At 36.9% G+C, this 12125-nt stretch overlaps 1 protein-coding gene across 1 annotated transcript in view; it reads right to left on the bottom strand.

Moving 5' to 3' along the window:
- Window positions 1–1582: 1582 nt before the first annotated feature.
- LOC139739854 (LIM domain-binding protein 2-like) overlaps window positions 1583–12125 on the bottom strand; it is a 101307-nt gene continuing 90764 nt past the window's right edge. Inside the window, 4 exon segments of the mRNA XM_071650455.1 lie at window positions 1583–1735; window positions 1737–1772; window positions 1774–1881; window positions 10026–10121. Of these exon segments, the coding sequence (XP_071506556.1) occupies window positions 1583–1735; window positions 1737–1772; window positions 1774–1881; window positions 10026–10121 (393 nt within the window).

Here is a 12125-nt window from a genome sequence, read left to right as displayed (position 1 = left end):
GAAATAAGAATGTCTGCCCTCAAAATTGACAAAAGAAATTTCTTCACAGCAAATGGAAAAACAACCATCAGGGGGGTGTTTCATCAACGTTTGTCAGCGCTGACAACTTGAATCACCATAGTAACAGTCAGTGACCAGAGCATCTCAGCCAATCAAAACCAAAGATTTTGCTGAAATTGTCAGTGCTGACAGTTGTCAGCGCTGACAAACGTTGATGAAACACCCCCCTGAAGGCTGAAAGAAAAATGCTGTAGTTCACTCAGGAACCCTAACTCAACATTCAAATTCTGATCACGAAGAAATGTTAATGGCATTGTTGAGTGAGAGGAAGAAGAGTGTTCATGCCATTGACTAGGTACAGAGCCATAGCACCCTTCTGCGTCTAACACTGCGATCTGGCACAATTTTCTTCGTCAGAGATTTTAGGTGAAATGGTCGAAACCAGTCACTGTAGCAGTCTCCACATGAAGTCCTTGACTATCTTTTATCTGTCAGTTGCCACTTGACCAAGGACTGTTTCTACAAAGTTGCTGCCACAAGCATTTTTCAAAAATGATGAAAACAAAGATGCATTTACAAAATGAATAGATCACCTGATTGTGAAAAACAAACTTACACAAGTACGTGGTGGTTAGCGCAAAGAATGTAAGTATGGACACAAATATTTCTACACAACATATCTTTTGTGAATAAACCTTTTTTTCACACATAGCTATCAACAGTAACAATATCTGACAAGGTTCATCTCTTTTTATCTATATTAAAATTACACTTCCAACTGAAAAAAAGTGACAAACAGAAAAAAAAAGGATATTGATACATTTGACCAACCAAAAGATGTCAAAATACAGGTTGTGTCACCAAAAAAACTCCATTATGTCATATGTACAATGTACAGGCTATCAAACAATTAATGGATACAGCAGTGGCGTTCATGACAAATCATTATACGACTAAGAGAGTTTCAAATCATTCAGTTTTCTTGCATTTCACCGCACCACAGGTGTACCAAGCTAGCCATAGCAAAGGATCACAAAACAGTTGGTGCACTCAATCAAATCATAAATCTACATAACCATTAGGATATGGTTTCTGAAAGCCTTTTAACAAATCACGTTCACACAGACCACTAGGACTTGAGCATTTCTCAGCACATTCCAAAAGAATACCCAAGCCTAGGGGTCGGAAACAAAGTCTAGGTGAAAGGAAACCGAAGATGCATGCACCACAAATAACAAATTAACATCTCAGAGAGGTGAGAATACGCGCCACAGAAAGAAGAGACTATCATGAACTCCAGTGCTGTGTCCATAGTCCCGTATATACAAGAAATTATACACAGTACAAAATGTGGCCATCAAAATCTTCCTCCAAAATGGAGTTTTTAACTCAACCAGAAAGAAAGTAAGAGAAGAGAAAAATGCAATCAGAAAGAAGTACATATGGAGAGGAGATTAAGAAAGAAAGTAAGAGACAGATAAGAGAATTGCTGGACAGCATAATTCTAAGATGGAGTTGAAAAACTTTCTTTATCGTAATCTTCAAATGATGTACTATTTATATCTCCTCCCAGGAGAGATTGCTAGTTCTGTGACGCTGCCACTTGCTTGTCGTCTTGCGAGGGATTAGTGCCTGGTGGCGGCTTGGTGTCGGTGGAATTCCAGAGCCCTGACCGGGGACCGGACGATGAGGTGGCCGATTTGGGGCCCCCCGGCCCCTGCCCGCTCCGGCCGCATCTCCCCGCCGGCCGCGAAGTCCTCCTCGTTGTCCAATGCCGTTGTTGGTGTCACACTGCGTGTTCTCCAGCCGCGTGATGAGCCGTTCGTCCTCATCGCCGAACTCGCCTCCCATGAGGGATGGCTCACCCACAACCATCACATCCTGTAGGAGGGGGAACAAATGTGAGGGAGGAAGGGGGGGGGTACGGAGGTGGAAGGAATAAATTGCAAGTAACTGGGGTTAATACTCAGAAATCCTATCGAACTTCCTACCTGATGTTCACACCAGTACATACCTTCAGTTTTATACTGAGCAAATGAGCATCTGTCAATGTGAAACTACCTGCATATAAAGACCACCTTCTGTTGATTGATAATAGCCACCTGTTAATCTTACATGACTGCTGTAAATGCCACAAAATATAAAATACAGATATAATCGCAACCTGCCATCTTGCAGGCTTATAACCAAGGCTGATACAACCGAGTATTCCAGCAAATATGTTGCTTGTTTGCAATGCTATTCAGTAGTTAAATTCTTGAAGGGAGTTCATAGGTTTGCTAACATACTTTATGATATCAAGTAATCTCACTTCTTTTCTGTAATATAAGCATCCTAATGCTTTGGCCATCTCTGTTTTACTGCAATGGTCGTTTCTTGCACATTTGTCTTTAACCAGCTCCAGTAGAAATGTCCTTACTTTTAATACATGCAGAGTAAAGTCAATCCTGTTTATTAATAGTCATACAACTTTATGAACTGACCGGAGTGTCTGACAGACCATTCGACACTCACTCTCTGTATATGTTTGCACAAATAAAACTCAAGAAAGAAAGCTGGCTTGGCAAGACGGTTTGGCAGGATTGGTGCTTACAAAGCATAACTGCATTAGGAGCTAAATTTGAATGATCCTACAACAGTACTTCAACTGTGGAATAAAGTTTCATTGCATTCAGTAAACAACTGATTTTATGTCTTTTTTCAGTTAGCATTCTTTTTACAGAGATTTTGATTGCACCACTGTTAGTAATGTACCAAAAAGCTGGCCACATTCTCAGGAAAAAAACATTACAGTCTAATAACCAGTTGATGAGAAGTCCCGAGAATACATGTACTTGGGCAGGTGTACAATAGGAAATGCGTGTTATAGCAAAATCAGTCCGTCCTCAACCTGGTTAACCAGTTGAGAACTGTTTGATAATGCTATAACACGCATTTCCCATAGACACCTGCTCAAGTATACTCGAGACTCGTCCTTAACGAGTAAAATGGAAAGAAATTTTCTGAGCTGATAAAGATAATAAATTTTCACTTATTTGAATCAGAGCAAACAGATGCCAAAGTTTATTAATTGAGTTTTAAATCTTGATCATACTTGAATCTTTACGTGATTTAAATGTTAAATGATTCAAACCTGTCTGTTCTAACAACACATGTATTGTGAAAGATACATTGATGTTCCTTAGGGTTTTCCCAGCTAATACACCTTAGTATATGCACAATGATTGCCCCCGCCCCCAAAAAAAAAAAAAATATATAAAAAAATGTTACATTCTGCACTATATTACATATCCTAAATTACCTATGATTTCAGTATGTCTACATAGCCTCTTGCAAGCTACAAATTAAGGACATTCAAGGCTGATAAATAGGTTTTAAAATAGCAATAGATGTATATCTAGTGATTAATGCACTTGAAATTGGTCCACATTTCAAGGAATTTAGGATGGTTCCAAGGTAAAGAATGCAGAAATTTTGGAGGAAGAAAACTTCCAGATAGTTCCTTGACATCTAAGTCTACAGCAAGATAGGGGAAAAAATAAAAATGAAGAAAAAGAATAAAAGTGTATACTGTGAATGTGTCCGTGGTGAAAGCATTTGTGTGTGCAATCCTTGCAATATAATTCATACATAACTACATCTACATATTGACATAATGCAGTCAGTAATGGTGTTGGGTGAATTTGACAGAAAATGTGCCTCTATGTGGGTGTGCATGGTGGATATTCACAACACTTCATAAACCCAACATTCATAACATGGAAAGGTCAAACAATGCAAACTTTTCTTTTCACATCTAGAAACATATATATGAGAATACTTAAAAGAAATGCTTTTGTCTTTTGCAGCTGGCAAAAAATCCCAGAGAAAATTGAACCATCTTGAATATTTAAGGTCATATCAAGATGTAGCTCTGGTCCATTATATAAACTGCTAATATAACTTTCGTATGTATACTGGGTGTTACAGAGAGGATGAAAGACGGTTGGAGAGTGATGACCCAATAGATGATGGTCTAGGGTGCCAATAGTGGGATGCGGTTGCCATGGATACTGGTTCCACACTCTTCATCACCAAAACTTCTGTGATGCTAGCAGCAGCCATCAATGTTAAAAGCCTAGCAAAGCTAGGTGTTATCTTCACTGATGAGAGAAGTGAATCTCATGTCGGGGACCACTGCTAGGAACTAGTAACCATGGCAACCAAATGCATCCCATTAAAATACCTGATACTTGAACAGATGGAATATGATGTTAGAGTATGGTTCTTCATGTCATTAACATCCTGGTATGGGGTATACACAGATAATGATTATGATTTGTGTAACTGCCTTTAGCATGGTTTTGAATGGTTAATGGTGGCTGGTTTAGATGACGGAATACAATAAAAGTATTAAAAGACCGTGGTATTTAATTCTGTCATTGTAATATACACCATCATTTACATATCTGACCATGGGTTAGTGTCATCCTGGTCTCATTTTTCAATATTAATAAGAATAATGAAATTAAACTGTTATGGATATATATGTCTGATATAGAAGAGTGAGAGATCTTAAGGGGGTGGGGTTCATCTGTCTCAGATCCCCCCCCCCCCCCCCCCCCAAACCAGACACTGGAATGTATTATCTCTGTGTGACATGAATTATCAGGATAGTCAAATTGAATACATTGCACAATAAACTCTAACACGTATAACTTTGCATAGCTCCATTGCCTTATAACTGGCCATGTCACGGATGCTGAATTTCCTGTTTGAGGAATCAATTAACGATTCATCATTTTAAGAAAACCATCGGTGACATGACATGTATGCAAGTCGAGGATTTCATTGCAACTGATTGACAAATTGCCCTTGACCGATGTAGGGCAATTTCTTGATCAGTTGCAATAAAGACAACTTGATGGAAGAATTTTATCAATTTGAATAAAAGTAATGAATTTCTCTGCACTTTTGCCATTCCAAGAAAACACAAACCTACAGCAAACACCGCTAACATGCCGGAGGACTTTGCCTACCACGCATTGCATCACTCAGCACTGACTGCGAGACATTACAGAGCAATCAAAATCGATAAAAAAAAAAAACCACACACACACACTTGAACACGGCAACATTAAACGCAAGTTTGAAAATTGCCTACGATCATAATAAAACGAAGTTTGGTGAAAAAGTGCTGTACGACACATGGCGACGTCAGTGCACAAAGTCCATTGGTGCAGTTAAGCCAAACAAAGTCACACATCAGGAAAAACAGTAGACAGCAATGATAAACAGTGCCCCCAAATAACCCTGGCTCACAACAAACCCACCTCTTTTAAAACAATTGTTATTTTCCCCACAAAAACCAACTCAAATAAATTCAGACTACTCTGGTAGACTTGTTTTATTTTTTGTTTTTTTCTTCACAGATATAAAGTGAATATCATTCCGATATTTCATTTTGGGAACATAACTACAATACTATCTTTGTAAAAAGATACAATTTGCACAGAATTTTTGGAAAAAAAAAATGGCCACCACATCCATCTTTGTACACATTCAAAAATGCCTTCAAAATTAAGCAAAATATGGATAAAGCATAGATGAAATAAGTTTTTGAAGTAGCAAATCCACAATACAAATGACACTGTCAGTTTCGCAGCAACGTTTTCCGTCTTCAATGCAAAGAGGATTTTTCTTCTTCCTTTTTTTTTTTTTTTTTTTTTTTTTGGGGGGGGGGGGAACTGAATTTATTCTAATATATGTACACCTTGATTGCACTCTATCCCATTCAAGGTTATCCCCACGTACTGCCCTTAGTCACAATCAGTCCCAGAGTATATTGGCTCCTTTCACTGGATAAGTACTTAAAGCTGCATTCCACTTTACAATGAGCAGTTAAAATGCGTACTGACAAAAATGCAGAGTGTGAACGGGGGCATCAATGAAAAAAAAGAAGAAGAAGAAAAAAAAGAGAGACCCCACATCCTATGCTGATTTACAAGGAAGCATGTACGCTTTCAATGCAAAAAACAGCGAGGTAATCGGTGCAGAACGTATCAAGTACACATCAGCTGCCGCTGTTACAATTATGGCAGGAAATAAGCATTGGTCAAGACTAACTTTCATGCAAGCTCCACCCCTTACACAACCCCACGACATAATGATTTGACAGCAAGATACTGTAGATAGAATGTGATGTACAACATTTGCAGCAAACTCTTGCTTTCATAAAAAAATATCAAAATTTCCTGAAAGAAGAATTAGTCAGAATGCAACTATAAGGATAACAACTAAATTAATTTTGTTCTTTAGAAGTTGCTCAATTAAGGATGTTAACATTATGATTGGTCTCAAAGAATTACTTTTCTATCAAGGATTTTATGCAAGTAGATTAAACTGTTGTGTTTTTTTTTTTTTGTACATTCATTGAAGCATGTAATCATTATCAAAGTTAAAATGGAAAAAAGACAATCATTATCAAAATTAAAATGGAAAAAGACAAACAGTTAAAAAAAACATCATTGAATGATGATATTCAACATTTATTATTGGTTGACAAATTCTTTTAGTTACATGTGAAGTTAAATGATACATGATATCGTTATCTGTATTGGTAAGTCATGAACTATTTTCATTTATAGATGATACTATCAAGGACAGTTGTAGACTAGGTAAGTGTTAATAGGCAGTAACCATGGAAACAGGGGTTATATTCAATGAGGTGGCCAGATCTGTTAAACCACAGCTATACATCAGTGTCATAGAAAATCGCCAAATTAATTTCTATGCATGAACAAAAGAATGTGTGCGCCGAGACACCAGAGCAGTGTGACTAATTAGTGGTGATAAAATCTCCACAAAGATGACAGATTTTCAAATTTCAGCTACAATATGAATTGAAAGGAAGAACTGGGGCAGAAAAACCTTTGAGACTGGAGACAAATCACCGTAGAGGGCGCTTTCCAAAAGATGAGAATAGCAGATTAGACGATTGATTGGTGCATGGTCCCATATATAGACAAGAAAGTTGGTGATGATGTGCATAACAGTGTATCAAGGAGAAAGTTTGAAGGCAAGAAAACTGCACAGAAACATTAATTATGCTCCCATCAGACTTATCACTTCAACTTAAAACACATCCTCACAACGTGCCATTGACTAAATTGGTGTTCTGTGTCACATTATTTTTTACTTTTTTCATGTCTCTGAATTAAACTATGCTTGTGTGCATGTACAGACCTAAATTTCCAACATTCTGTCTGAGTAAATACAGATATGGCACTGTTATAAACCATTCAAGCATGCACTTCAATATACTGACTGAGGAAAAAAGAGAGTTTAAAAAGAGAAGAAAGTTTTGTGTGACCCATCCCTACCCACCTGAAAAACTGGAAATAGGTACCCCTTCCTAACCATATCTCGCTACCATTTGTCTGTGATTGTGTGATTCTAAAGAGAGAAAGTGAGAGTGCTTCCACAAAGTTGTACCAGACATTAGAGAGCAGGGGTATTCTTGGCATAGCTGTTTGCCATATTGTTCTGTTTTTTGACCAAACGAAAGGCAAGAAAGGAGAAATCTAGCAACAAATCAAAACTTCACCACCAACAATACCAGAGAGTGCCTGTGCTTGACATCAAAAACAGTGAGAACAAAAGGGAACTGAGCACATCCAGATTTCACAAAACTGAATTTTCAAGATTGAGTGCCAAACAGTTAAACATGCAGTGCAGTTACAACACTATAGTCCCATCTATGTGTTTTCGTGCTTGTCCCAGTCCAGTCTTGTGCCAACATTCAAAGAACACGATATGAGCGACAGCAAACTTTACACATAGTAAGAGATAAAACAACCACTGAGGTTCACAAAATACAGTGAAAAATATAAAACAAATTAAGAAAGACAAGCAGAAAAAAAAAGACAAAAACATACACAAGAAACGTACAGTGACGGTGAATTAATGGGGTTTAAAACTATCAAAATGGAGATTAACAGTGAACAATTTGATAAAAAATTTCCCCCTGAGAAATAATAATAGGAAGAGCTACTAAACAGTTGTGAAATATCAGAGCATCGCAGGTAAAAATAAAAATAAAAAGATATTAATTCTTTTAAAAAGTGCAATTAACACTGTTTCATTTACAAAAGCCACTTTGGAATTTGGTTCTCATCTTCATCTATAGCAGCTTGGCACAATTTCACAAGAGAGAATTTGTGGAAAATAAATGTTAAAAAGAAAGAAAGTAAACTGAAACTATATGCACCACTGTTACACGGTACCTGTATATTAAGATGGCCGCTACTTTCATACTTAAATGGCAACGCAAAAGAGGTAAGAAAAGGAAAGAGAAAGTCATACAGTATATGTATCAAGTGTGTTTGAAACAGTATGGACATATCATACCCACGAACACACACAACATTGTTATTCGAAAGAATTCATTTCAATGAGATAAAGGAAAAAAAAAAAAAGAAGAGAGAAGCATGCCAAACTACATCTCATCAATGCAAACTATAACTTATGACAGAACCTATATGGGATGATAAACATTCTCATTGACAATTTGAATCAGCATGCTTCTCCCTGTCTGGGGCTCATGGTAACAATTTGCATCCCCAAAAGGTGTTGTCATACACAAACAATGGGTATGGGTACAGACTTCTACATAAATTAATCTTAAAAAGAAAGAGCATGCATGTCAAATATCCACTTTGGATCAGGTAGTTGTTTTTTTTTCTCCCCTCTCAGACAAACACTAAATACCAGGTGTATTCAAGAAAATACAACTTTAGGAAACAGACAACTACAAGAGTTTGTAATGTCAAGAAAAGTGAGGCCATCGTATCGCATGGATTTCCCAAGTGTTATGTTCATATATTGTCTCCAGCTAAACAGACCATCATTATGATTTCCAGCTATTCATAAATGGTAAAATCCCCCTGCTCTCTAGATAGATCACAACTGTTGTTGAAGTGAAAGAAAAGTTACTGAGGTTAACGGCAGGATAGGTTAGACAATATGTGATGGTAGAAAAGAAATAATATGACACCAGGAGTGTTAAAAAAGAGTTTGCTAAAAGTCTGCTACATGGGTGTGTCTATAGCACATTAATACTCCTTCCCTTCATAGACAACCAAGTGGACTATTAATCCTCTTTGCAGAAATTTTGAATTGGTCTAAAACAAAACAGAATAAAACAAACATAAAGAATTTCCCTGTATATGTATCATGACGCTTTTCATTTCATATTATCAATACCTCATTGGTATAAAAAGGAGCTAACCTTTGCATAACTAACACTTTCAACAAAATATAAAACTTCTATGAACAAAGTTTAAGAACAAATCTGTATTTGAAAAAAAAATCATCTGTTTCTAACCACTTGAAATCAGCAGGATAAATAGAGCAAAGGTTTCGTTTATTTTCTCCTTGCAAGTCTACATATTTGAATCAACTTATTTAGATGATACTAGGCTGGTAAATGCGGTGATGTATTATCCTGAAAAAAAAAATGACCATATGAAAAATCATGGTCACAGAATATGAAAATACACCTATATAAACATGACGTTTTCTTAACTAGCATTTTTGACACCTGAAATGGGGCTAGAATTGCATTACAATGATGCCCAATTTCATGATCTGTGGAGTGCTTTGCTGTCCCACTTAAATAAAATAAGAATAAAAAAATGACACAAACTACAACATCCATCGTGTAAATAATAAAAAGGAAACATTCTTTGCAAAGTGTGTTTAAAACTTCGCCCTCTTGTCCCAATACATAAAACAATTGTCTTTTTAACAAAAGTTCCCAAAATTTTTCCCATTTCTCTCCAATCAAGCTAGAGGGGTGATTACAATGGCCACGCCTACCCAGCCATCCCCCACCCCTCTGCCCAGGAGTGAGTGAGAAACCCACCCAGAGGGGGAGGGGTTTAGGGTGAGGTGGGCAGAGACGGGGGAGGAGTCAAGTCCACTTGAGTGTCTAGAGGGCGGAACCTTCTTGGAAGCACACGGTGGGCAGAGTGAATGATAATCACCTCTGAAATAGAATCATGGATCCAGGGGGGTATGGGCACCGGCTGCGGGGTGCCGGATCTGCTGCGTTTCTTACTCCGCCCGACTGGACCATTCCTCTATGGGAGAGTCAAGCATAGAAATAATCTTCTTATCATATTATACTGCACACAAAAAAATCAAAAAATGAAAAAAATGAAAAAAAAAAATTCAAAATTTCATAAATAAGACAAAAACTGTATCAAACACCGTGAAAAGTATTGTAGAATACTATCCACTATTCGACTGAATGAATGTGAGATCACTCAGAAATTCTTCTTTTTATCAATCAATTTTCCCTCAAAAAAAAAAACCCTCTTCTAGAAAATGTGCATCAAAAGAAATTCATTTCAAAAATATTCACCTCTCAGAGCATGTGTTTTTCATTTGACAAATATCTTTGCATAGAGATTGTTTTTTCTGACATCTTAAAAAAATAAAAAGGGGAAATTGTTTGACAGTCTGTTTTCCTCAAAAATCTGCTTTCTTTTTAAGAAAATATCAGTAATTAATGTATAAGGAATATGCTATTTCTGGTGGTTTTGTTTTAAACCTTCGGTTTGGAAGTACCTTTGGCTTAACAGCAGTGCAATATTGGATGGAATTTTCCAACTAACTGAAAAAAAAAATAACAAGACAAGACCACAGCAGCTGAAATATTTAATTGCAATCAATGGATATCAATGGCTGCTATTTATGTTGTGTTGAAGTTTATCCCCATATGGTGGCTGATTCTTCTCAGACGGATTCATAACAGAAACTATAACAGGAAATTTGGGGAATGGTTTTGAAATTCAGGGAATTCTTCAAATGATTTTGAAATTCAGGGAATTTTTGGAATGATTTTGACATTATAAGTTCTATACTTATACATGTCAGTGGCAAATATCCTGTTCAGTAAGACCTACTGATTATGATGCCAACGGAGTGAAAGAGCAAAGACCAAAACATTTACAGAAATATGAATTATAGTTGATGTTTTGCAAAGTCAAGCCAAAAGCATTTTATATTTGACCAATCCCAGATGTTGGCATTGCATGTCTTGATATGTGGGAGTTAAATACCAACTATTTAGATTATTTCTGTTGAGATGGTCTGCCATGTGAAAGCGTGAAACTAAAACATGATGATCCTTACCACTCAGGGCCAAGGAAACATTTCACACTCGTTTGAAATCAAAGTTTCCGATTTGTCAAAAATGTGCATAAATGTCCAAACTAAAAAGGAAAAAAGAAAAAAAAAAGAACCTCAAAGCATGGCTGACATATGTAGATTCTATGCCATGGATGATGTAGATGAAGGCAACAAATTTTGTTAAAAATTTACCGTTGACCCCAACTATGTCACCTTCAAATAGACCGAATATCTTCAGCTGTTTGTTTGTTTGTTTGTTTTTTGTTCTACTTCCCAATATCAATCTAACACTTTAAACTCTTTTTTTTTGGGGGGGGTGGATTTTTTTGTGTGTGTCATTGTAAAGCTTCAGGTATTTAACCAAATTTTGCTTCTTCTCTTACACTTGGGGCATACTCTGCAGAGCAACATGCTGGTTAGTTGCATTTCACACTGGTTAGATTTCAGGGTCATGTAGCTGTCAATCGAGGCAAAACAAGTACAGTGTGCACATGCAACACAAACCAACGGTCATAGAGTGTATTTAGGAGCAAGAACAGCCTTTGTATCTTCAAACAAAACTATTTAGAAGAGACTCAAGAATCCCTGTTTGTCTCTTTTGAGGTTGGCATGAACAAGAATTCTCTGTCTTAAAAACAATAAACACAAATAGTGGAGTGGTTTTTAGTGGTAAGGACTATTATTTCACATTTATCAGTAGATTCCCTGTGACAAAGGTTACTAAGTTGGCGTGGATTATCTCGCGATGCGTGAGAATTGCATTTTAAATCTCAGATATACAAACAAAAAGTTGTCGGCAGATTCCGAGCAATACGACAAAATAAAACACTTGTCAAAACAGACTCCGCTAATTTGTATATGGGCGAATTGATATACATGTATCTTTCCTTTTTAACCCTGCCTCAAAACAACACACAGAAAGACACCCACGAAAAGAATCACTGAAAAAA

This window comes from Diadema antillarum, unplaced genomic scaffold (genome assembly GCF_040938485.1).
Source record: "Diadema antillarum isolate AM-2024a unplaced genomic scaffold, OU_Dant_1.0 seq00000821_RagTag, whole genome shotgun sequence".
Lineage (NCBI taxonomy): Eukaryota > Metazoa > Echinodermata > Echinoidea > Diadematoida > Diadematidae > Diadema > Diadema antillarum.
Note: the sequence above shows the minus strand (reverse complement) of the source record. Positions and strands in the feature narration are given on the sequence as shown.